Consider the following 25,179-nt stretch of genomic DNA (forward strand, 5'->3'; position numbering starts at 1 on the left):
TCTAATAAAAAGTCACCAATAGTAAATATACTCTAATAAACAGTCACAAAGAATGTATGTGAATTAATATAGGAGCCAGCTTAAATAATTGTCAGTGTAAGATGAGAGCCTGCTGAATGGGGAACAAAATGTTCATGATGATTCGATTCTTACAAAGAAGAAGAAACCATCTCGTTATGATGTTCAAAAACATGCATATGGCACCTCGGACACACATACAACAATACTATTGTGTATTATTGCTCAAAAGCTTACAGTTCTGGGTTGGCAAGGAAATCTATAAAACCTAACTACAATGCTACACACATGCATAAACAACCACAACGTTACACAAATAAACAAAATAGCCAATTAATACTTTAGATTCCCGGAGAACAGCTGATAGCTTTTTGAGCTAATATTCTCCTACATACATACTATGCTGCTACACACAACTAGCCATTCACTGCTATGCTGCACATGCATAAGCACTGTGGACACCCTCCCCCACCAATCGGGTGACCGGGTCACATTAGTCATATCCCAACAGGAGATTAGATTCAGTTTCACCTGGTCCCAGGACCAGTCTATTTTCCTTTTTTTCCCACCTATTATTCTTTCCAGTAATTCTTTTATTTTTCACCTATTATGCTCCATATCTTGCTCAAGAATTATAAATTTTGTTCAGCACTGATCTTTGTTAATTGAATATTTCCAAGTGCAAAGCTACAGTTTCGCCTTAAAGTGACTGTTCTATTAGAGTATCTCGATCAGCAATTACTTCTAACGTCTAAGGTAAGAAGCTAGCTAATATTGCTTAACATGTGTAACTGTTTTATTAGGATATCTCGATTGTCACTTGTTGTTCCCGTAACAATTAGCTCTGCATTGTCGATATTTTAGACGCCTGACTGTTGTATTAGAGTATCTCAATCTTTTGTGCAATTTTTATGTCCACTTCACCTATTATGCCAGCATTTTGCTCATTACTTTCACCCAATCAGTCATTATGCCAAAAATTTTTCCGGCAAAATCGACGGGTCCCTACAGACCCCCTAGATGCATATGGTTAAGGCTTCGCATTTCACACTTTGCTTTGCACACTTTCCCCAAAACCAGAGATGCAAGACTGCTTATTAGAGTTTTGTTGAAACTTGCTATATCACTCGATTTGTAAGGTTGCCCCATAATAATAATTTTACACTTGTCATGAAGCAGTAAAGATTTCTGCGCTGCAAATCAATACATCAATGATCAAATCAATACATCAATGATTTTTCTAACAAATATAGTGCATTCTTCAAAATCATACTAGTGGACATTTGTATAGAAACTTTAATAGTATGAATGTTTGTCTTTATTTCAAAGAAATCCAAGCACTTATTAAGCACTCTTCGAATGAGTGGCTAGTTTCAAGGGCATTCAGTATACATAAAATTATTTTAATTATGTTCATTGCCCAATCATATTTGCCTTTATAACATTTTGGCTATGATTGCTATGTCACTATAATTTATATTGACTAAGATTATGGACAACTGTCTAACTGACTAATTACCAATTAAGGGACTAAGAACTATTAACTACCAATTTCCATGATCACAGTCACACTACAACCTTGTTAAGTAGTTAAAAATTCTAAAGCCAGGACTGACCTGTGCTGCAGTTATGATTCATGAAAGTTAAAAGAGTTTTTTTGTTTACCCACTTGCCCTAGTTTTGCAAGTGCCACAATTTTAACTTAGCTTGCTATAGCTATTGTATAAGATTTTGCTTACAATTATAGCAAATGCTTCTTTTTTTTCTTACAGTCCATTAACCCACTTTTGCTTTAGAGCAACAATTTTTCAAATATAGGTATATACGGCCTAACTGAGTCATATCATCCCATTTCCAATGGATTAGTGGAGGAATATTCCTACTGCCACTTATTCTTATATTTTATTTTATTTATTTATGCTTTACGATGCAGGAAGACCTGCATTGAAGGTCTGTGGGCAACCTGTGCCTACAGCCAGAAATGTACAGCTATACGTATACATTACATACTAAATTATTATTAATTTTAATTACAGTAATCAGAGAATGGAAAAGTTGGCTGTCTTGAATAATGGTCGCTTGGACATAAACGATGGAATGAACAAGATTGGTCAGAGTTGAAGTTAGCTGTGAAATAGTTTCATAGATATTTTGTGAGGTTGCGTTTGATGACATGAGATGGTAAGGATAGATCTATTACAGGCAGATGATTCCATAGTCTTACAATTCGAATAAAGTATGTAGAAGTGGTGATGATTTGCAGATACTGTCCTGGAGTGAAGGGAGAGCTGAAGTACATGCCAGACCCTACTCACTGTACCAAGGCACTTCCACTCATTTTCTCCTTGGCATCCAAACAAGACATGATTTTAATTCTGATCGAGCCTGCATCATAAGGCCAATTCAGCCTTAGCTTTTCTGAGGAGGAACATCAATCATTGTCCAATTTCTGTAAGATCTCATTGCTATAAGTCTTTTGTCAGACCCATAGTCTCATACTAGAATATGCTTCACCTATATGGGCTCCTCACCTTCAATCTGATATTTGTGCCATAGAAAAGATTCAACGTAGTGCTGCAAGGTATACAATGAACAATTACTCCTAGAGAAGTAGTGTTACTAACATGCTCACATCACTTAATTGGCCCTCTCTAGAATCACGACGTACATTTTGCAAACTAGTCATGTTTTATAAGATAATCAGTTGTCAAATGGAGGTTCCATCAATCTCACTAACATCAATTTCATCAGTTACCAGAGGTCATTCACAACGTTTCAGAATCCCACAAGCAACAATCAACTCGTATTTATTTTCCTTTTTACCATCCGCTATTAAATTATGGAACACTTTGCCAGAAGATGTGGTCAATCAGCCATCTATAAACTGTTTTAAGGACATTTTGTTAAATCATCTGAATTTACTTTGATTTTGTTTTGTATCTGTGTGTTATACTCCTTGATGGAGTCCTACACAGTAATAAATAAATAAATAAAATAATGTTACATTTTTCAAAGCTAGCTAGTCTATATATACAGCAGTTTTCAATGATCAGTAGCTATATAATGCATGTGCATGACGTGTGTGCAGTGGTAAACCATGTGGTATTGATAGCTAGCTACCAGTTCAACTGGTGCATGGATCAGCCTGGCACCACCAGGTCTGGAATATTATTATTTTTTTTGTTGCACTTTTTGTAGTAGCTACGTACTGTATGTTTCTGACTCCCTGTAATAATATAATATAATAATTAAACTTTACAGGGTACACGACATTTTCTACATGTAAATATTTGTACAATAGCAGTGTGTATGTGTGTGTGCGTGCGTGTGTGTGTTGTACCCTGATGGTCCACTGACATCCTGTGTCAGTGGCAATCTGTCAATCACTTATAAAGATATCTGTAGCACAGCCTTCATAGCAGGGCGGGATAGCAAAGTTATCGTATATGTAAAAGGTTTTGAGGTGGAAAACGTTTGTAGATGAGCAAATACAGCAAGATTCGAAAACTTTTGAATCTGAAAGGTTTTATAACTAATTATTAATTTTTGAATACAATAGTTCAAAATTTGGAGGAAAATTTTCATAGCTGAAAGGTGATCTACGAAATGTAAGAAAATTTCAAGTTCCACCTCAAAAATATTTACATATACAGTAATAACTAGATTGTTTTTTTGTTTCTCGGGCCAAATCAAGGGGTAACCAATGCCTTGGGACTCTCATACACCATCTCAGAAATCCAATTAGAAATACAAAAATATCCAAAAATTAGTGAAGAAAGCAGTTAATGAATTATGAAACGGACGATGAAACGGATTGATGACAATGGCTAGAACAAGGTGTAGAGTAAGAGCAAAATACTGCTAGCAACCTCACTAAAAAAGTATAGATTGTATTTGCAAATATTTAGAAATTACTTTTGAATTGGAACTAGGCAATAGCCAGTTTTAAGTTGTTCTTACTTTGTGTTAAGCTTAAAAGTCGCTCTTAATGATACTGCAAGGTGATCATGTGCGAATAAAAAATGTTTTGTATTGAAATTATAGGTCCAAGAAACAAACTTGAAGCTACGATTAAGTGTTTCAAGTATGTTGATAACATGTAATAGCAGCTGGTTTTCTATCTACATAATAAGAGTGAAATGCAGCTCTCAGTACACAGCTGAAATGTAACTCAAATGACCAAAACTGTCATAGAGTGGTCACTGAATTTACTAGTAGGCAAGTTTAGCTAACAAAACAATTGTAAGGTATCTGTGTTGATTAATTAACCAAATGTTATCATGATAACTAACACTATGTGACTATGTCTAATTAACTGCCTAGTACATAATAATTATGTAGGTTGCAAGCAACCTAAAGTGCTAGCTATATGGCTTCATTGTGTTAATAGCTAGATCACTTTCATTTTTGTAACTCTTCTGAATTGAATTACTTGCTTTATAGTAACCAGCACTGAAGGTCTACAGCAACATGTGCTGCAACCTTAGGATTACCTAACCTAAATAAACTACATGCATTCATGCATGCACACATAGGGACTGATCTTGTAGAAAAAATTAGCTGCATATATAGTACAAATAATGTGAAACAGAAAAGGGACAAAGAAGGAAAAAATCCATCCAATCCCAGGATTCGAACTGCAGATCACCCAATGTCTAGTTAGGTCAGTTGTCTAGCAGGAGGGATGGATTTTCTTCTATTTATTGTTAGCATGTATTACTATCCTGATCATGAGTTACTTTGTGTATCAAATTCAACTTCCTAACACATTACTTTTCCTAATAACATTTTTCCCCAGAACAACTCTTTGCTACAAGTCAGTGCCCACACAGCTAAGGAAAGAAGTGGGAAAACTAATTTCCCACAAGACAGTGACATCACATCACTAATCCTTTAGTACTAAAACATCCTGGGGATAATTATATAAACACTGAGTGATCAAATTTAGTATAGTATCACTAGTGGTTGAGTTGAGTTTTCTGTGAACTTTATAACAGTAGAAGGTACTGCATGGTTATACAGGCTGAGGTATTCATGGAATGATGAAGTGTGTGTGAATGGAATGGGAGGTTGGAAATGGTCACAAGGATCCTGCATTGGCCGTCTATTTAACTTAGCCCCCCTTTCTAAAAATCCTGGATCCGTCCCTGTAGAACTACACACAATTATATACATTTTATAGCTATAGCTATAGCTACACAATAGCTATTATCATGCAGCACTAGCTATCAACCATTCATCAATAATGGGCACTACAAAAATTATTTCTGCAGTTGCCAACAAGGGTAGATGCTTATATGAACTCCTTCTTTCCTTTTACAATAAAATTATGGAACCAACTAGATTATCATATTATCCAAGCTCCATCTATTGATTTATTTAACAATTATATAAATTTGTAAATAAGTAGCTAACTACATATGTACGAATATACTCATGATTGAGTTTGTACATTAACAAATATATATATATATATTATATCGTTGTTACAGACCATTAATGCAAAGTGATGCAATGCTTGCTGAAATTAGATTCGGAAATTTATGTTAGCAGCTGCTTGCAATGTACATCTTGTATAGCTATATCAAGTTTATTATGGTTCTGCATTCTAGCCATATACAAAGTAGAGATATCACACCCCAATTATGTGAACGTTGTAAGCAATAACCATGCATGCATGATGTATTTGGACCAACGTTGAAACCGGGTCACTACTGCTGACCCGGATGACCCACTGGCCCAGATAGCAATCCGGGTCAGACCCGGATTTGACCCGGATTAATTAAAGCCGAAACGTGTTTCGGCTAGTCTCGAGCGAGGGGACGAGTCTACATTTTGAGCGTTCGATTCGTGTTGAGTAAATATTGCAACTTCAGCCTAGCTGTAGGTTGAAGACCAAAAAAAATTAAAAAAAAAGGTCTTCACCTACTGACAATAGCTACCCTCGCGTATGTTGGTAATGCGATAAGTGGGCGTGGCTCACGAATAAGTTTCCACGTCGTCAAACGAACAATTTCGTTTCTCCCGTGATCCAATCCGGGTCAGACCCGGATAAATTATAAACCGGGTCAGACCCGGATGACCCGGTTTCAACGCTGATTTGGACACAGTAAAGCATTTTATTATTATTATTATTATTATTAGCACTTTACAGTGACCAGCACTGAAGGTCTTACAGCAACATGTGCTGCAGCCTTAGGATTACCTAACCTAATTTCAAGGACTTAGACCTAGTGACTTGACTTACTGACTGACTGAAAAGGTGTAACAGAAAAGGGGCCAAAGTAAAGACTCACGTGATCGTGGCGGCGGTAATTTCTACTCTACGAACTCGTCTATTCCTGGCCGTCACAAACTTATAAGCTGTTGTACCGTGGTGTTTTAACGGTACCAAATGAGGTTTGGAGATTAACTGTGGAAGCTGTTGTTGGGTGTTCCTTTTTTTTGACAGTGAATGCGCGGCAATTAGAATTGCGGCAGGCTGGCAATGGCAGAAGGCGAAGGTCCGATAAAACGTAAATTACAGCCAGATTCTGTGTCCCCAGAGGCTAACCAGGCGAAGAAATACCAAGGAAGTTCTACTCCAGAGGGCAGAAGGGACACCATTGTCAAATCACTTCTTGGGGATGTAGCTATGTCCACACTGTAGTAAGGAATGTTGCTCTGAAAGTAAGGCTGTACAATGTGACCTGTGTGGAACCTGGGCTCATGCAGGCTGTGAGGGTATTTCCAATGATTTGTATGACAAATTTAATGTTTTATGTGCTAAGGTTAGCAACATATCATACTATTGTGAGGCCAATCATTGTAGTAGTCGCATTAAACAACTTGCATTGTTCATGATCACCATGTTAATCTTCAACAACAAGTTGATTTCCCTTCCTTGCGTTGCTTACAAGCTGAACAAACAAATTTGCACTGGCTAATTTCTGAAGTAGCCAACAAAATTGATGACTTGACCTCTTGAAATAATGTGTTACGTAATGAAGTTGGGGCAGCTTCAGAGATGATTATTACAGAAAAATCACCAGTCATACCTTCTCCTGCTTCAACATTCCTAACTGTTGCTGAAGAATTAGATGACAGAGAGCGTAGAAAGAATAATGTTATCATCTACAATTTACCAGAAACTGATCTTTCACGAGACAAGACATGGTTTATCGACCTCTGTAAACGGATCTTTGACATCAATGCTAATGTTACCAAAATTCTACGATTGGGTAAACATGTTGAAAACAGGGCTAGACCACTACTTGTTGTAGTTGACGATTTGTCACATAAAGAATTCTTAGTGTCTCATTCTTATTACCTTCGACGTCACTCTGAGTATAAGGATGTTTATATCACCACAGACATGACTAAATACCAAAGAGAGAAACATAGGAAACTGGTACAAGAACTAAAACAAAGGAGAGGAAATGGTGAAAAGGGTCTGATGATATTAAATGGTGAAATTGTACTTAGAAGATACAATAGCCAAGGTGCTGCAAGTAATGCTCCCTCTACGGAAGCATTACAGAGTTCCTGATGGTAAAGATAAGATTAGTCATTCTTGTGAATATACTGATATTTTAACTACCCCAGATGTCCATGCTACTCAAACAAGTGATTCCAAGCTAAAAATTTTAAGTCTTAACTGTTGCAGTTTGAGAAGTGACACCAAAAAGGCAATGTTCTTGGCACTAGTGGATGAACATAATCCAGATGTGATAGGAGGAAGTGAATCTCACCTTGATCAATCTTTTTTCACGCCTGAGATATTTCCTGATTATTATAATGTGTTTAGGAAAGATCGTACTATGGGTGGTGGTGGTGTCTTTTTGTGCATAAAGAAATGTTTAAATGTTGTAGAAGAACTATCGCTGGATACAGAAGCTGAACTAATTTGGGCCAAAATTACACTGTTGAACCGATGTCCTATTCATGTATGTATATTCTATCGCCCACCAAATACTGATTCATATCCCATAGAACAACTCCGTTTATCTATAACCAACTTACTGAACCGATCAAACTCTCCACCGAACATCCTACTAATAGGAGATTTTAATTTTCCAGGTATTTCCTGGAGTACTGGTTATGGCCAATTTAGTGTACCAACTTATGGAAGTGGACTGAATAACTTGTTCATAGATGTAATTAATGACGCTGGTCTTGAGCAGTTTGTACAGTTTCCAACACATCAGAATAGTGTATTGGACTTAGTATTTTCTTCTTACCCAAGAATTTCTGATCTTGACATTGTACCTGGTATTTCTGATCATGATGCTATAATATTTGATTTTGACATAATTCATAAACCAACATCAAGTAGAGACCAACAAAAAGTTGCTTTATACCATAAAGGAGATATTCAATCAATAAAAGATGATTTCATAACCTTTAGAAATGCTTTCCTGCTCAGTAACCCTCAGTCTAGATCTGTTGATCAGCTATGGCAAGTGTTTAAGCAAACAGTTCACAAGGCTGTTCTTGATCATGTTCCACACAAAGTAAATAAATCAAGTAATAGACTGCCATGGATAATTAGACAAATGAAAAAGGATATGAAAGTTCAAAAACGTTTGTACAACAAAGCTAAAAGAACCGCTTTACAATCTGATTGGGATGCTTATCGTAAATTAAAGAATTCTATAAATTCGAAAGTGAGAGCAGCACACAATAACTATTACAGCAGATTATTTAATAACTCCTTCAGTGGAAATCGTCGACAATTTTGGAAGTACATCAGAGCCAAAAAAAACAAGATAAACATGATATTCCGACATTACTTATAGGTGACCAAACAATCCATCATGCAAAAGACAAAGCAAATGCTTTGAATAATCACTTTAAATCTGTGTTTACAAAGGAAAACTTGTTAACAATGCCTACTATGGATAGTAATACTGAAGTACCCAACATGCCTGATATATCTATCTCACAATCTGGAATACATAAGTTACTTATAACACTTGATACAAATAAAGCTAGTGGTCCAGACCGTATATCCCCTTACATCTTGAAGCATTGTGCAGATGAAATAACACCAATATTACTCATAATTTTCAATCATTCTCTGTCAACTAACTCATTGCCATCTGATTGGTTAAAAGCCAATATATGTCCAGTATTCAAGAAAGGTAACCACAGTAGTGTTAGTAATTATCGCCCCATATCTTTGACCTCCATTTGTGCAAAGGTTATGAAACACATTATATATCATCCCATCATCAACCATCTAAACGAAAACAACATATTAATTGAAAATCAACATGGGTTCAGATCTAATCATTCATGCATAACTCAACTAATTACTCTTACGGAAGACATATACTTTGCTCAAGACCATCAGAAACAAATAGATATCGGATTTTTCTAAAGCAATCGATACAGTACCACGCCAACGCTTAATGACCAAACTAAGATATTATGGAATTAATGGCAGTACTTATAACTGGATTCAAACTTGGCTTACCCAACGTACTCAGTGTGTTGTTTTAAATAGTGAATCCTCTAGTCCAGTGTCGGTAATGTCTGGGGTACCACAAGGCACAGTCCTTGGACCTCTAATGTTCCTATTGTATATAAATGACATAACTAAAGACATCAACTCACCACTCCGCCTGTTTGCTGATGATTGCTTGCTTTATAGAGTTATCAATAGTGTAGAAGACATCAACAGACTTCAAGAAGATTTAAATAAACTGTCAGAATGAGCCGATACTTGGCAACTTAAGTTCAATATTAGTAAATGTACAGTTATACGTTGCACGAGATCCTTATCACCACTCAATTACGACTACACACTTCACAATCACATACTAGATATATCTGATCAACATATGTACCTAGGAGTCCTAATTCATAAATCACTGTCTGGGTCACCTCACATATCGAATGTTGTCAATAAAGCATCTAGAACACTCAATTTCTTAAAACGCAATCTAAACAAATGTTCAAAACAAGTTAAAGAATCAGCTTACCTAACAATGGTGAGACCACAACTAGAGTATGCATCTGCTGTCTGGGATCCCTACCACGTTGGAGATATTTCAGAGTTAGAGAAAGTACAACGAAGAGCAGCGCGCTGGGTGTTGAATGACTATGGCAGATTCAGTTCAGTTTCTCTAATGTTGGATCAGTTGAAATGGCCTACATTACAAATTCGTCTGAAATTATCTAGGTTACAAATATTGCATAAGATACACTACCAACAGTTATCACTCCAAATTCCTCATTATTACTTACCAAAAACACGACCAACAAGACAATACCACCATCTTCACTATATTTTACCTACCTCATCCACCACGGCATACCAAAACAGCTATTTCTCAAGAACAATAAATGAGTGGAACATACTACCAACTGATACAATTGAAATTGCAGATAATGATCTAGACTCCAATCATATTATTGTACCTAATGTATTTGTTTATGTGATTCCTGAGCACACCAGCAGGGCTGACTGCTCAGTAAAGAATAATAATAATAAGGAAAAAAATCCCTCCAACCCCAGGATTCGAACTGCAGGTCACCCAATGTCTAGTCGGGGCCACACTCAGTCTTCCTCCAGGAGGGATGGATTTTCTTCCTTAAACCTAAAGTATTTATTATTAGCACTTTACAGTGACCAGCACTGAAGGTCTTACAGCAACATGTGCAGCAGCCTTAGGATTACCTAACCTAATTTCAAGGACTTAGACCTATAGTGACTTAACTTACTGACTGACTGAAAAGGTGTAACAAAAAAGGGGCCAAAGTAAGGAAAAAAATCCCTCCAACCCCAGGATTCGAACTGCAGGTCACCCAATGTCAAAAACCACACTCTACATTATAGCACTCATGTCAACGTTGAAACCGGGTCACTACTGCTGACCCGGATGACCCACTGACCCCGATTAATTAAAGCCGAGACGTGTTTCGGCTAGTCTCGGGTGAGCGAACGAGTCTACATTTTGAGCGTTCGATTCGTGTTGAGTAAATATTGCAACTTCAGCCTAACTGTAGGTTGAAGACCAAAAAAAAGAAAGGTCTTCACCTACTGACAATAGCTACCCCTCACCATAGATACCCTCAGTTTCGTGCTACATACAGCACTTACTAACAAATAGGCGTGGCTGAGCATATGTTGGTAATGCGATAAGTGGGCGTGGCTCACGAAAGAGCTACGCGATAGCGTTTATAAGTTCCACGTCGTCAAACGAACAATTTCGTTTCTCACGTGATCCAATCCGGGTCTGACCCGGATGACCCGAAGAAAATGTGACCCGGATGACCCGACCCGGTTTCAACGCTGACTCATGTACACTGTTAAAATGAAGAGTAACCACAACTCTCAAGGAGTTCCCAGTGTGCAGAGGCGTAGCTAAGGGGGGGGCATTTGCCCCCCCATCACTAAATGATGACACGCAAATGACTGTAAATTATGTACACTACTACGCGGTATCACCAGGGGCTGCTAGTGAATGCGCACACACAACATTCAACACGCTCGCGAATCCATCGAACGAAAATATTAGACACATACTTCTATATTTAGCCTAGATTACTCGCGTGATAGAACATTTTTGAATCTAAAAAGAGTGACCCGCTTCTCCACGGCAGGAGTCACAACTCACAAGTGACAAAGGAGACCAGATGACGCTATGAACCTACTGTCTACGAGGTGATAAAGTGTTAGCTAAATAAATGTACCAAGTTTATTTTATCGAGTCGATCACACTGGATCTTTGTACGTACGGCAGTGCAGTCTGTTTTTACTTAGTCAGTCAGGTGGATCAGTCAAGCTTACAAGTTCTGCTAGCAAGACAGGTGGGATTTCGTGCAATACATGGCATTTGAATTTCGTTGAGTGAAGTGAGTGAATACGTCATCCTGTCAGCAGTGTGCTAGGACTGCAGCACAGGCTGTGGCTAACGTAAAGTAACCTGTATTTGCACTAAAGTATTAGCTCTACCGGACTGTGGATGAATGTGTTGGAGTACAGTTGTGGCACGTGCGATGATGCTCGACGAATATAGCTACCTCGATTGGAAGCAGTCAGTACTGAAATAGTTACATAGCTAGTTGTGTAAGTTGTAATAATACAACACCGTATGTTGGCTAGCCCACCATTGGGTCATTAGCCTTTTTTGCAATTATGAATGATTTTGAGCGTTTCGTGGGGGCATGCCTGCCCCTCCATCACCTTCTGGCTAGCTACGCCCCTGGTGTAGGGAGGATTTAGCACCCCTGGAAAGTAACCATTACTCTAAGGGAGTAACACATGCTCTGAAGGTGGTGTTGCTTACTCTTCAGAGTAATGGTTATTCTCTTCAGAGTGTTGGTTACTCTCCATGGGGTGTTAAATCCTCCCTACACTGGGAACTCTCAGAGTGTTGGTTACTCTTCATTTTTAACTGTATATATATAGATAACTTTCTGTGTTGTATATCCTGCCTGAGGTTTACACTGTAGCTCAATTAGATAACACTATAGGGAATTTACTAGCATGAATCTACAATCTATACAAATTACAAAATTAATTATCATGATTACAAATTAAATCTACAAATTATACTATAGTTCCTTCTCATAGTGCAGAATTATAATTATAGCTACGCAGTTGTATGGTGACGATTAGGGTATCTTGATCCTGGAAACCTGCAGCAGACATCTTCCTTGATCCGTTGTCTACCTAGACTTTAGGTAAAGAAACAACTTAGACAGCTCCAAGCTAGTTCGGTGCATGTTTATTATAGGGGCAGTTTATAGCCTACTATAGCTATTGTCCCAGATTTTTTCTTTGTCCCTCTCCCCTTCCCGGTTTTACCCCTATTGTCCTCGTCCCGGTTTTACCCTACCCTCACGTACGTAATACAAAGATTTGAACCATTTAGAAAATTTGCACACAGCTATACGTGGTGCATGACTAGTCAGAAGATTAACTCATCTATTCTGCAGTTTACCTCAGTGGTTTAACAAGTGTGTGGTATGCAACTAGCTACGTTGCAGACGAGTTGCTTTATACGTACATGTACGTACGTATCATGGCACGTGCCTCATCACGTGTGATGCAACATCGGCTTTGTAGTAACGAGCAAAACCCCAATAGTCTAGTAACTCCAGTTAGCCTAAAATGTGGCGTAAAGATACAGAATCGATACATCTACTGAACGGTCAGAAAAGCCGGCTGGTCCGATGGTTCCCTAGGATCTGCAAGGTTGACTGTGCTGTTCCCTGCATTAAAACACGATACGTGCTCGCCTTCATGATCTTTTTGGGATTATGTAACGCCTTTTCTCTTCGCGCTAACCTGAGTGTAGCGATTGTGGAGATGACGGCCGAAAATCCCCGCCATGGCCAAAGGTATGGAGCGAGCATAACTAGCTATACTTTTATTGATTAATCAGCTAGCTAGTCTATATAGCTATAGCTAGCTATGGGTACATTATCGTACATATACTTCTATCTTTTGTGTCACAGAAGCTTTGATTGGACAGATGCAGAACAAGGTATGCTCAATAATACGTACTAAACTATTAATTAAGTACGTAGTTATATAGTAGTTAGCTATCTGAAGATAAGAATGGAGTAGTACTGTAGCTAGCTACATGAAAAGCCGGTTTCGCGATTTACTGATGTTCAGTGTATGGCCACAATATAAAGTGCAACTAGCTAAATAATAGTTAGCTAGTCTTTTGACCAGAGGGGTCTACGTAATTTAGTAACCCGAAGGTCTTGTGTCGTGGTGCCTGAGCGCAGCGAAGGCGGTACTACAGGGCCTGAGGGTTACTAAATTACGATGCTAAATTACGTAGACCCCGACTGGTCTGAAGTCTAAGTTATTTAGACTCTTATGTAGTCGCTGTATACCTTGACACTATTGACAGCTGCTTATAACAGAGAAATGTAGCGTTAAATTAGTTACGACTGGAGTGATGGGCTTGGTGTATACAAGCCCATCACTGCAGCCGTAACTGTTTTAAACTAATTACCAGGTGGCAATTCGTTGGCAGCGCTACCACTGTTTGTGCGCGACTAAAACATGAAAAGGGTCTAAGTTATTTAGACACCTCGCGGAAGTCCACCACAAAAGGGTCTATAATGTAACTTAAACGCGAAACTTTTCCCACGCGTATCTTTCCCCGCCTACGGTATAGCTAAAGAGTTGCATGCATGCATGCGGTTATATTTTGGAGAATGACAATAATTATCCCAGGACTCATGCAGGTAGCTATAGAGTCTATTGTTACAGTAGCTATATATTCACATCTTTATAATTAATTGCAGCTGTTTAAATTTAGCCGAATGTCCTGGCAAATGAAACTTAGCAAGCTGCCAATTACATACGTATTAATAATTGGATGCAGACAAATATGCATATATATGCCTGGGAGGAGAATAAGAAATAGTAAAGTTTGTTTAGCATGCTCAATTTCTAAATTCTATGGTAGCTACCTCATATCCCTGTGTGACAGTGTTGGATCTATAGAACTATTATTATAGCACATGCATGTGACCTGCGGTCTGACAAATAGGGGCTTAAAGCCTTTCCATTTTTCTGACTCTTAACTTTTCTTTCTGGATGGTCTATTTGCATATCATATAACTGCAGAACAGTCTGTGAAAGTTTTAAGTAGCTATAGATATCTCATACACACCTATATTCTTGTGAAGTTATAGGCACACAAAGTTGTACAATCAGAAAGGCTATAAGTCCCTTTTGGTCAAATCGGGTCACAGATGCAAACGTGCACATGTGATGGAAAATTACTGTGTTTGCATGCATACGTTACAGGGGCAGATCTAGGGGGGTTTCTGAGGTATCCAGAAACTAGTCAAGTTGTTTTGCATGAATTTGAGAAGTTACAAAACTTCAGTTTTAAATACTCTAATAGAGCAGTCAACTATCCTAATAGTCCAGTCACATATTGTAGCTTAAAACTACTAAATTTACCAGTGCCAACACAGTAAAAATAGTTCAAAATCTAATCTCAGAGTGTTTAAAAAGTTCCTGGGGGCATGCCCCTAGAACCCCATACTTAATTGCCTTACTTTAGGGCTACTTCCCAAAACTTTTAGACTCCTTCTAAATTGTGACAACTAAACTATAAGATGAGTTAGTGTCAAAGGGTACACAACAGCGTTGAAACCGGGTCGGGTCATCCGGGTCACATTTTCTCCGGGTCATCCGGGTCTGACCCGGTTTACAATTTATCCGGGTCTGACCCAGATTGGATCACGTGAGAAACGAAATTGTTCGTTTGACGACGTGGAACTTATAAACGCTATCGCGTAGCTCTTTCGTGAGCCACGCCCACTTATCGCATTACCAACATATGCTCAGCCACGCCTATTTGTTAGTAAGTGCAGTATGTAGCACGAAACTGAGGGTATCTATGGTGAGGGGTAGCTATTGTCAGTAGGTGAAGACCTTTCTTTTTTTTTTTTTTTTGGTCTTCAACCTACAGCTAGGCTGAAGTTGCAATATTTACTCAACACGTCAGCTTCCTTGATCAATTTAAAGTGTATTACTTGACCAAGTACATTACACAACTTAGAGCCTGGACTTCACCCATATGCATTTAGCAGCCACAAGCAGCCTATAACAAATATGACGCTTTAAATCAACTTCAATGTTGATGTTGCTTATGATTATGATTTGGATTACTGACAAAACAGCTACAAAACTGATATATATATATTCAGAATGATTAAATTACAGTTACTGCATAGTTTAAGGATAACTTCTTTTTTAAGAGAATGTCACCAGACTCTTGCATGCCCAGAAACTAGTCACTGAAATTCCTAGATCCGCCTATGCATTAATACACAGTCTCAAATACCATATAATATATGATTAAATTCACTACTTTTTACAGTGACAGACACTGAGACACCATAACTGTATATAGTTGATGCGGTATGTATTACAACCTTCAAAGTCATGTCGGCAGCACCGCATTGATTTTAAAGAAAGGGTTACTCCCAATCTTACCATCCCAAACTATCACAAGAACCATGCACTATTCCATTTTTCATTTTATAGCTACTGTCTGAGAATTTTTATTGCATAAAATAAATCTCACCATTTCAAAAAATTCAAAAGCATTGATTTTCATGCATACATAAAAGTACACTGGCAAATTGTGGGCATCACTGTGAATTCTTAGTAGCTAATGATCAGTAAAAGTAGTGTTCCTAATTGCCACAGTACGAATTACTTTTAAACACTTTACACAAATGTTCAGCCTTGAATCACTCAATTTGTAACTATATACCTGGTAGGCACACTGTAGGCACAAATGATTGTACATTGAATATCAAGTTTTCATTTATAAGGTTTCCCAAATAATAGTTAGACTTCAGACCATTCGGGGTCTATGTAATTTAGTAACCCTCAGGCCCTGCAGTAGCGCCTTCGCTGCGCTAAGGCGCCACGACACAGGGCCTTCGGGTTACTAAATTACATAGACCCCAAATGGTCTGAAGTCTAACTATTACTTATAATTCATTACTACATCTAAGGTATTTAAGTGGTTATGTATTTGGTCTTGTGTCTAATAACATTATTAACACCATACCTGTTTCATTGCCCATACAAAAGTCTCAATAACAGCAGTGAAATTAATCCCGTATTTCACTGGTAGCAGTGAAAAGTTGTAATTGCAATTTCATTGGCTAGAATTTTATGTTAAAAATGTAGTGACAAGTTGTAATTGCAATTTCATTGGCTAGAAGTTTATGTTAAAAATGTAGTGACAAGTTGTAATTGCAATTTCATTTGGTAGAATTTATGTTAACAAATGTAGTACAAATTTAGCTACATAATAACAAATTGTTAGCAGCCCTAATGCTCAGCATGTGTAGCGAGTATGGTATTAACTGGGAATAACATGGGTATAGCAGTGAAATTTGGGATAAATACCACGAGTGTTGCATTGAAAATGGGTAAAATTTCACGAGGCGAAGCCAAGTGAAATTTCCATTTTCAATGCAACAAGAGTGGTATTTATCCCAAATTTCACTGTTACCCATGCTATTACTAGTACAAATTATTACTACAAATTAATACTTAACACAGTGTACAATGAATTCCTGGCAATAACAATAATCCTTTGAACATGTAGCCTTTTGAAATCAGGATTGTTTTCAACAAAGTGACTTAGTATGAGCATTCAAAGGAATTTTATGTAGCTGCCATGCTCACAGTGTAAAACATCCCATGTGTACAGTCCCTTGGTAGCAGCACATAGTTATATACTGCAGATATCAAGCTTGCCTTATTCTATTTAATTGCAACAAGATTAAACCAAATCCTATGTGCAAACTTTTATTATATTCATTCTTCAGATTTCAAAGTTGGACCTTGCAGTTAGCTATGTATTCTCTGACTGGAGTTTTGACTTTTGGCACCACAACAATTCATTTAATTATCGTGTCACCAAGTCTTACAGACTACTGCATAGCTAGTCTGTCTTACAAAGTCTTTCATCTATACAGGTTGGGTTTTGTCCGGCTTCTTCTACGGATACACCATCACTCAAATTCCCGGAGGATGGCTAGCTACCAAATTTGGTGGGAAGTATGTATTTGGTGTTGGTATACTGATGTCATCACTACTCACCATAATCACACCTCAACTGGCTTACCTCAATGTATGGGCACTGGTAGCTTGTAGAGTAATTGTTGGACTTTTTGAAGTGAGCAACAATGCTGTGTTTACATCATTATGGTAGAACTGCAGGGAATAACTTATCCAGCTACCAATGCAATGTTTGGCAAGTGGGCTCCACCATTAGAAAGGAGTATAATGGGAAGTATTACTCTAGCAGGTATGTTAAATAAATATTAATTTATAGTGTAATAGCATAACCTAATCTATTAGTGTACAAGTACCTCTGTTTGTTACCTGTTAACATACGTAGGGTTATTGTGTGTTGTATATAAATTTTGTATATAATTTTACCAAGTAAAATATTTCAGTCGTATGTGACCAACTTTGCATATATAGGAGGTACAAGAACTGATACTGACATGGAAAGATAATAATTAGTATAGTATAGTACAAGTATAGTATAGTATAGTGTCCATATTACATATTGCTACTTATCGCCCTACATAACAAGTACTAATTGTTTGACATGTATAGGCACATTTCTTGGAAGCATTGTTGGGTTTACATTGTCTGGAGTGTTATGTGGTGCCTTGGGATGGCCTTGGGCATTTTACTGTTTTGGTAAGTGTGCTGATGTACTTATGTTTGTCATCTTTTGATTAGCTAACAAATCAAGATTTACATCCAGCAAATATGTATGTGTGTGATTGGGAGGTTTAAAATTTTCTACTTATCCTACTTCGCTAATTTTGAAATGCTGTTATATAAATTTCATAAATTATATGTTTGCTTAGATGCATGCTTGTACTGACTGTGTACATTATGAGACAAATGTTTGGATTAGGTCTTACCTGGCCTATTTAACTGGTATTACTGTAACAATGCCAGCACTTGCATCAACTTACCTTTCAGTGGCCCCTTATTAGCTTTAGGTCATTAGATATCTATTAGTAAGCGTAGTCCTGGTATGTTAGGTTAAGGGTGCAGCCAAAGTTGCTGTCAGGCTTCAGTGCTGGTCTCTGTAAAGCAGTAAAAAAATTATTTTAAAAAAAAGAAGAAGAAAGAAAGAAAGCTTGACTTCAATTTGGATTGATAACTCGGTTTAGCTTTATCAACCACTACTGCTGAACAGCCTTAGATGAGCTGGTCTGCAGCCCTCAGAATTTAGGTAGAAGGAAGGTGATAGAAGGCTTTATGCACACTAATCAACATATAGTATTTGTTGTACCGTGTTTATGATAATGCAGCTCTTGAACACAGTCACACTTACACAGAGTATTTGTGTAGCTAGAAACTTATTATTGTTAAATGTTTGCACTAAATACTGTAGGAGTGTTTGGGATTGTCTGGTTTGTGGCCTGGCTGTTTTTGGCATTCAACACACCTGCCGATCATCCATATATTTCTTCTAAAGAGCAGAATTACATAGAATCGTTGATTAAATCTGAGATAGATAATGATGCGTCAAAAAAGGTAGCAGATGTGCTTTGCTCAATATTACTGAACGTATTATTATTTTACATATGGTTTGGCAGAGTTCGTCAACTCCTTGGAAAGCAATGCTTACATCACCTGTGGTTCTGGGTCTTGTCATTGCTGAATGTACAAATAGCTGGGGATACTATTTGCTAGTTGTCTGCTTGCCAACGTACCTTAACCACATACTCTGTCTTGGCATAACAAAGGTTACAGGATGTATAATAATAATGTCATGTGTAAGGTGTTTAAATTGACTGCATTTAGTACATATACCCAATGTTTTATCATAGTACTAACGTTTGCAGTGAGATGGATACTTAAGAAGTCACTCTGCAGAGAGATACTTTATGCTGCCTTATATTTATATAAGTTAGTACCATCTACAGACAATTCACTCTGAAATGCAACAAACCATGGCATGCTGTTGAAACTTGTGCAACACAAACATGTTATCACATAGACAGTTCAGTTACAAGCCAGCTGTACTGTAGTTCCCCTCAAGTAGTTCACAAGTCTCCCAGCCACACTATAGCTACATATAGAGAATTAAAAGCTTCTTATATAGGATCACACGCCTGAGATGAGGTTAAAAATGTGCACTACTTAAACATGTCCAGTCTAACCCTGTACTTTAGTCAGTTGAATTTCTGATGGCTTGTATCATAGGGGTGCATTGTATAAGTTTATTGCTTAAAAGTAATGTTCCAGCTCTAGCAGTGACATGTACGGAATTTTCACCAAAAAATAGAATTGATTGCAAGTGTTGTTGTATCCCAAGTCATCAAAATGTGCATAGGAGGAAAATAATGAGGTTCAAAGTGGATGTGTGTGGTTATTGAAGCTACTAGGCCACAAAACAGCCTTTTAAAAGATGCAGTTTATAGACTGATAATCTCACAAAAGTGACACATATAATAAATTATGCTACTGTGGCACAAGTTCCCATCTAAGAATGTTTCAGTTTTACAGAGCTCCAGGTTCACTAGTGATTTTTTACTCAAAAAAGGTTTTTATTCAAAATAGATATGCTATTATTTTGTTCAATGAAACAAAAAGTCTATTAGCTAGATAGGAGTACAATGTAGTATATAATAAACAAAGCAGACAAAATGATATAAATAAACCTTTCAACCTGCAGAGTAAATGTACGTACTTGTGACATGTTAAGAATTGGTTCGTTTTATTTCTCAGAATGGTTTCTACTCAGCAATACCATATGTCTGCTTAACAGTGGTGTCACTTTTCTGGGGATATGTAACAGATATGTTGAGGCAGCATAAACTAGTAACCACTACAGTGATCAGGAAGCTCAACACAACACTTGGTGAGTATAGGAAAAAAAACATTATATATGGAATATTGGAATTTGAAGACTTCAGTCTGAATAGCTGCAGATATTTAACCCAATAGGTCATTAAATGCACTAGCTACAATATTATAATAATATTATAGACTTCATTCTAGTCAATTAGTAAACATTCCCCAAAACTTTTTGCTGGTTTTGGTTTGTGAAGGATTACAAAACTCTAATAGAACAGTCAGTTATCTTTTCAGTGCTTAAAGTTGTCCTCAGGTGTGATTTCAAATTTCAAGGGAAGGCATGCATTTAGGCCTCCCTAAATATGTGACACATAGAGCAAGCTTAAAACCACTTAACAGACTTTAGCTATTTAAAAGTACAACGACTGATTCAAAATATGTTTGATTTATTATTTTGTTTCAATCTTCTGTTGTATAGGTAGCTGTCTACCAGCCTTGTTTTTGGTCTTGGGTGGAGTTTATGGAACTACAACTGAACAGGTTATGACTTTCATTTCTCTATCTATTGCGGTGTCAGGGTTTGCCGTAGCTGGATGCAGTGTCAACTATCTTGATATTGCACCAAATTATGCCGGCATATTGCTGGGCATATCCAATACACTTTGCGCAATCCCAGCATTTGCTGGTCCACAAGTAGCCATGCTAATAGCTAAAGAGGTGAGACTTGTGTAGTATATGTCATTTGAAAATACTCAAAGAGTGTATGTTGGTTTTTATTGTGGTAAGAAAACTTTATCATAGCCTACATTACTAAAACATACATACATGCATTGCTAGGATTCTTCAATGGTTATCACATCATTCCTTTGTAGTTAATTGCTTATCCACTGAAGCATTTTAGTACTAAAAATTTGCACATCAATAATTATTGAGTCTGCAAATAACAGGGCAAGTGGGCACATAAAATTGACGTACTTTTACAAAACTTTCATTACCTATTTCTTTATGATGTCATGCATGCTTGTAATGTCCATTAGTTCTTGTATAGCAAATACTTGCCTGTATAGCACAAGTGTTGATGTTTTATGTGATGAGATGTAGTTTGTATTCACAATTTTATTGACTTGCTAGGCCAGGTCACAATTACAGGGACTGATCTGGGGGGGGGGGGGGGTTGGGGATGGGGTGGCTAGCCACCTACCTTGCTTGTCTGGGAATAACATGGCATGCCTTTACTATAAGCTACCTGCCAGAAATAATAAAGATACTGTGGTTATGCAATTACATATATACTAGTTTCGTGCCATTGACAACTGACAACCTACAGCATGTAGAAGGGAACAGTGAGTCTTGGTAGTTGGTAGTTGACCAAAATCCTAGACTCAATAGATTTTAGCTAAAAATGCTTCCAGGAAAATAAACTTCTTAATTTTAAAGCATGCCCTCAGATCCCTTAGTAAGGTATGCTTTGCAGTATGTTAGCCTACAGTGTACTAAAACTATACTGTAGATCTCTGGTTCATTGCATGATTATCTAGACTGTAAGCCATACACCGGCCATGACACGGACATTGTTATTGACCTCATTATCTGATACACTAGCCACATTTTGTACTGATTCAATACTTCTATTCTCTCAACTTGAAACTGCGCCAGTCACTCCCCTTCATATATTTCTGGATCAGTGCCTGCATGAATTATTATGCTGGAATATTTGACACAGGCCTACATTATTATTATGCAATACTATTTACATATGCACATATAGCCAAACATTGTGACATGTGGTGACAGCTGCAAAGATCCTACAATCACTGATATCTACCGACAAGAATGGCTTCTTGTTTTTGTACTCACAGCTGAAATTTATGTTTTTGGAGCTATTGTTTATTGGTTACTGGGTAGCGGTCAAAAGCAGTGGTGGGCAGAAGGCAGTAAACAAAGAGATGATACGGACACTTCAACACCATTCAACCTCCAGCCTGTACGTAACCCCTAATGAAGCTGATAAACCATGATGAATGAATGTACACATTATGCATGTTAGAAACTTAGCTTGAAAGCTAATGTGTATATGCGGCTGATTTCACATGACTATGAATTGTTTGTGTGTGCAAAATACATTAATAAAGATTCTAAGAGTTTAGTCCATTGAAGTCCATCATTGTTTGGTGAAATTCTTGAGTTGGTCAGGAGTACCAAGGATGTTGGGTACCAAATAATCCAGCATGTTACCCTCAATGAGACCTTCCCCTTGATGCCCATACGTTTGAGCCTTCTAACACCACTTGTCTTTCATAACAGAGTCTCTGATAACTGGTACTGGGTCATGACCATTTGAAAACACCAACATTTTTCTCTTAGCATCAAAATCAATACCTTTCTTCATAAATTGAGCTATGACATAATCAAAACATCATTACCATTGCTTATTATTGTATTGTTCTCGAACATTTCTCTGACTACTTATTAGCTAACTGTTGGTGAAGAAACATTCTATAAAATATTATAAAATGTGAAAGCTACTGTTTGATGAATATAGTTACAGTATGATCCTACACAGATCTTGCTAACTTTGTTGACAGTTTTGTGCAAGCGTCTAACTCAAAAGATCAAATTCTGTTGATACAATATGATTATATACAGTAAGATTATGTAACTGGCTCTGTGAAACAGGTCATGTGGCCTTTCCAATTGTGTCAACTTGACAATCCGTAACTTCCTATGTAAACAGGTATGTGTACAGTGTTTGAAATTTGATGTCATTGCAGTCCTTGTTTACAGCTATTTCCTGATGTATTGTCAAGTAAGTAGATCAGTTGTGAAAGGTCAAACTTGAAATTTGGAAGGCTATTATTCTGAGTTGATTGTGCATGTATTTATGTTATTCAAGCCAATACCTGCACGTGTACACATACTAATATTATAAGACTGTAAGGATGTTTTTATAAAAAACTGAAGAATGCCTATACTTGGACAACTATAGACTGAGGGGTAAACTAGTGACACAAATGAGGAATGTTTATAAGCAACTGATTCAGAACATACCCATCAGCCCATGTGAGCCATGTATTTCATCATAATTCATCCTCCAGTCCACATCGAGATGATTGTTGTAGAACGTGACATCAAATTTAGCCTGAGGCTTAGTATAAATCACATGTGTAATAAGGTTGCCATTCTGCATTGCTGTATGGGTAAACTTGACAGTGCCATTTTCAGTAAATTTTATTTGCTTAATTGTTGCAGCCTTCAAGTTTCCATCACCAACAACTAAAATCTCCTGATTGACAGAGTCAAAAATTACAGCATCAGAATTGTTCCTATTTTGTGGAACAACAGCTAGTTTTCCAATCCAAGTAGCTTCACTAGTATCTCCTCTAGTGTCCACAAAATAGGCATTGACAATAAAGTCTTTATTGCAGATCATATTGAATGCCAACCCAGAGTACCCTCGGATGGAGTAGTAGAGAATATCCCCAGATAACAGTGGAACAGTGAAATGTGGTTCACCTCTATTAATTATAATTATAGTTATAAAATTTTACATTTTTTTGTTATATACACTTACCAATCAATCCACAAGCTGCTACACAGCCAGTTTCATCACTAAACAATTGTCCTCCCATTTCACAACACTCAGTAACATTTTATCCTGGATTGCAATGCTGTTGTCATACCATTTTTGGATGAATTTCATACTTCGTTTTTAACAGTGCACCAAGGAGTATACTTCCAAAAGTTGGTTACGAATTTAAAAAGTTTGTAGCTCATTGTTGGAATGTGCTATGACTATAAAATTAAGAGCAATTAATTGCTCATAATTGGACAGTTAATAATATAGATTTTGAAATACTATATATGGGGATTACTAAGTTTGAAGTGTTAGCAAAATTAATCCCGTTTATAGCCAAATGTAGTTTGACATGTCGAAACGGAGGAACACCAAGCTTTAATTGCACAATGTCCAATCTGTGAAACAAACATCTAAAATTGTGACCCTACTCCTTGGCTCAATGATGAAACATGTCATGATGGAGTCAGCTCTGGACACATCTGTCAAGCTAACTGCAACCCTAATCCTTGCGAAAATGGTGGGATTTGTGTAGATGAAAAACATGCTTATATCTGTGAATGCCTTAATGGGTTTACTGGAGAAACATGCAGTATATAAATATATATAATAGTGTATACACAGTATTACACACGTAATTGTGTAAGAAAAATCATAAGTTTTGAATTATCATGCACAGTCTAGTTTTAATGTCAATGTACGTGCAATCACCGCTAGTTGTGTTGCAATCTTTATTTACTACTATATTAATGCCCACTGTGGCTGGCTATTACCATGTGCAAGGATGACACAATAATCTTAAATGATGTCAGATTCATTAATTTTGGCCAGGCTTGCAAAAATAGGTCATACAGAATTCTAATTTTAGCTATATGGCCGTGAAATTTTGTAACACATAAGGCCAATGAAACTTGATTACCAGTTTCTCGCTCAGATTTTTGAAAAATTGATGCGGGCGGGCGGTTATTATTCATTATTTTCTAAAAGCACAACACCCACCCCAAACATGAAGATTTCTGCCAAAAAAACAGGGAGATCTACATTGCATTAAATTGCTAAAGTACGTTACTAATCCATATAAGAATATTCAGCTATCTAAACAAGTGATTTTCCCATTAGAGTATAGCTGATTGCTCTATTAAAGTAAAAGTGACTGTTCTATTAGAGTATTTCGATCAGAATTACCAATAATGAAATTCCATGCGGGTATATAAACAGTATGCGGGCGATGACGCGAAACTGCTAATCAAGTTTCATTGGCCTA

The 25,179-nt window shown here is 37.3% G+C and overlaps 1 protein-coding gene across 3 annotated transcripts; it reads left to right on the forward strand.

Moving 5' to 3' along the window:
* The first annotated feature begins 13,086 nt into the window (after positions 1–13,086).
* LOC136245387 (sialin-like) lies at positions 13,087–23,549 on the forward strand. 3 transcript variants are annotated; one of them, XR_010695828.1, is made up of 11 exons: positions 13,087–13,350; positions 13,468–13,496; positions 17,488–17,687; positions 17,732–17,819; positions 18,137–18,223; positions 18,933–19,075; positions 19,138–19,287; positions 20,273–20,405; positions 20,820–21,058; positions 22,905–23,075; positions 23,126–23,549. XR_010695828.1 is itself a non-coding variant. In XM_066036906.1 (10 exons), exons 1-10 carry the CDS (start codon positions 13,121–13,123, stop codon positions 22,338–22,340), a joined length of 1,530 nt encoding a protein of 509 aa, XP_065892978.1. In that variant the 5' UTR covers positions 13,087–13,120; the 3' UTR covers positions 22,341–23,033. The 3 variants fall into 3 exon arrangements, 2 of the variants coding, with proteins under 2 accessions (XP_065892978.1, XP_065892979.1); XM_066036906.1 differs by lacking the exon at positions 23,126–23,549 and having other exon boundaries at positions 22,110–23,033; XM_066036907.1 differs by lacking the exon at positions 23,126–23,549 and having other exon boundaries at positions 22,201–23,033.
* The last annotated feature ends 1,630 nt before the right edge of the window (positions 23,550–25,179 follow it).

This window comes from Dysidea avara, chromosome 15 (genome assembly GCF_963678975.1).
Source record: "Dysidea avara chromosome 15, odDysAvar1.4, whole genome shotgun sequence".
NCBI classification, from domain to species: Eukaryota; Metazoa; Porifera; class Demospongiae; order Dictyoceratida; family Dysideidae; genus Dysidea; species Dysidea avara.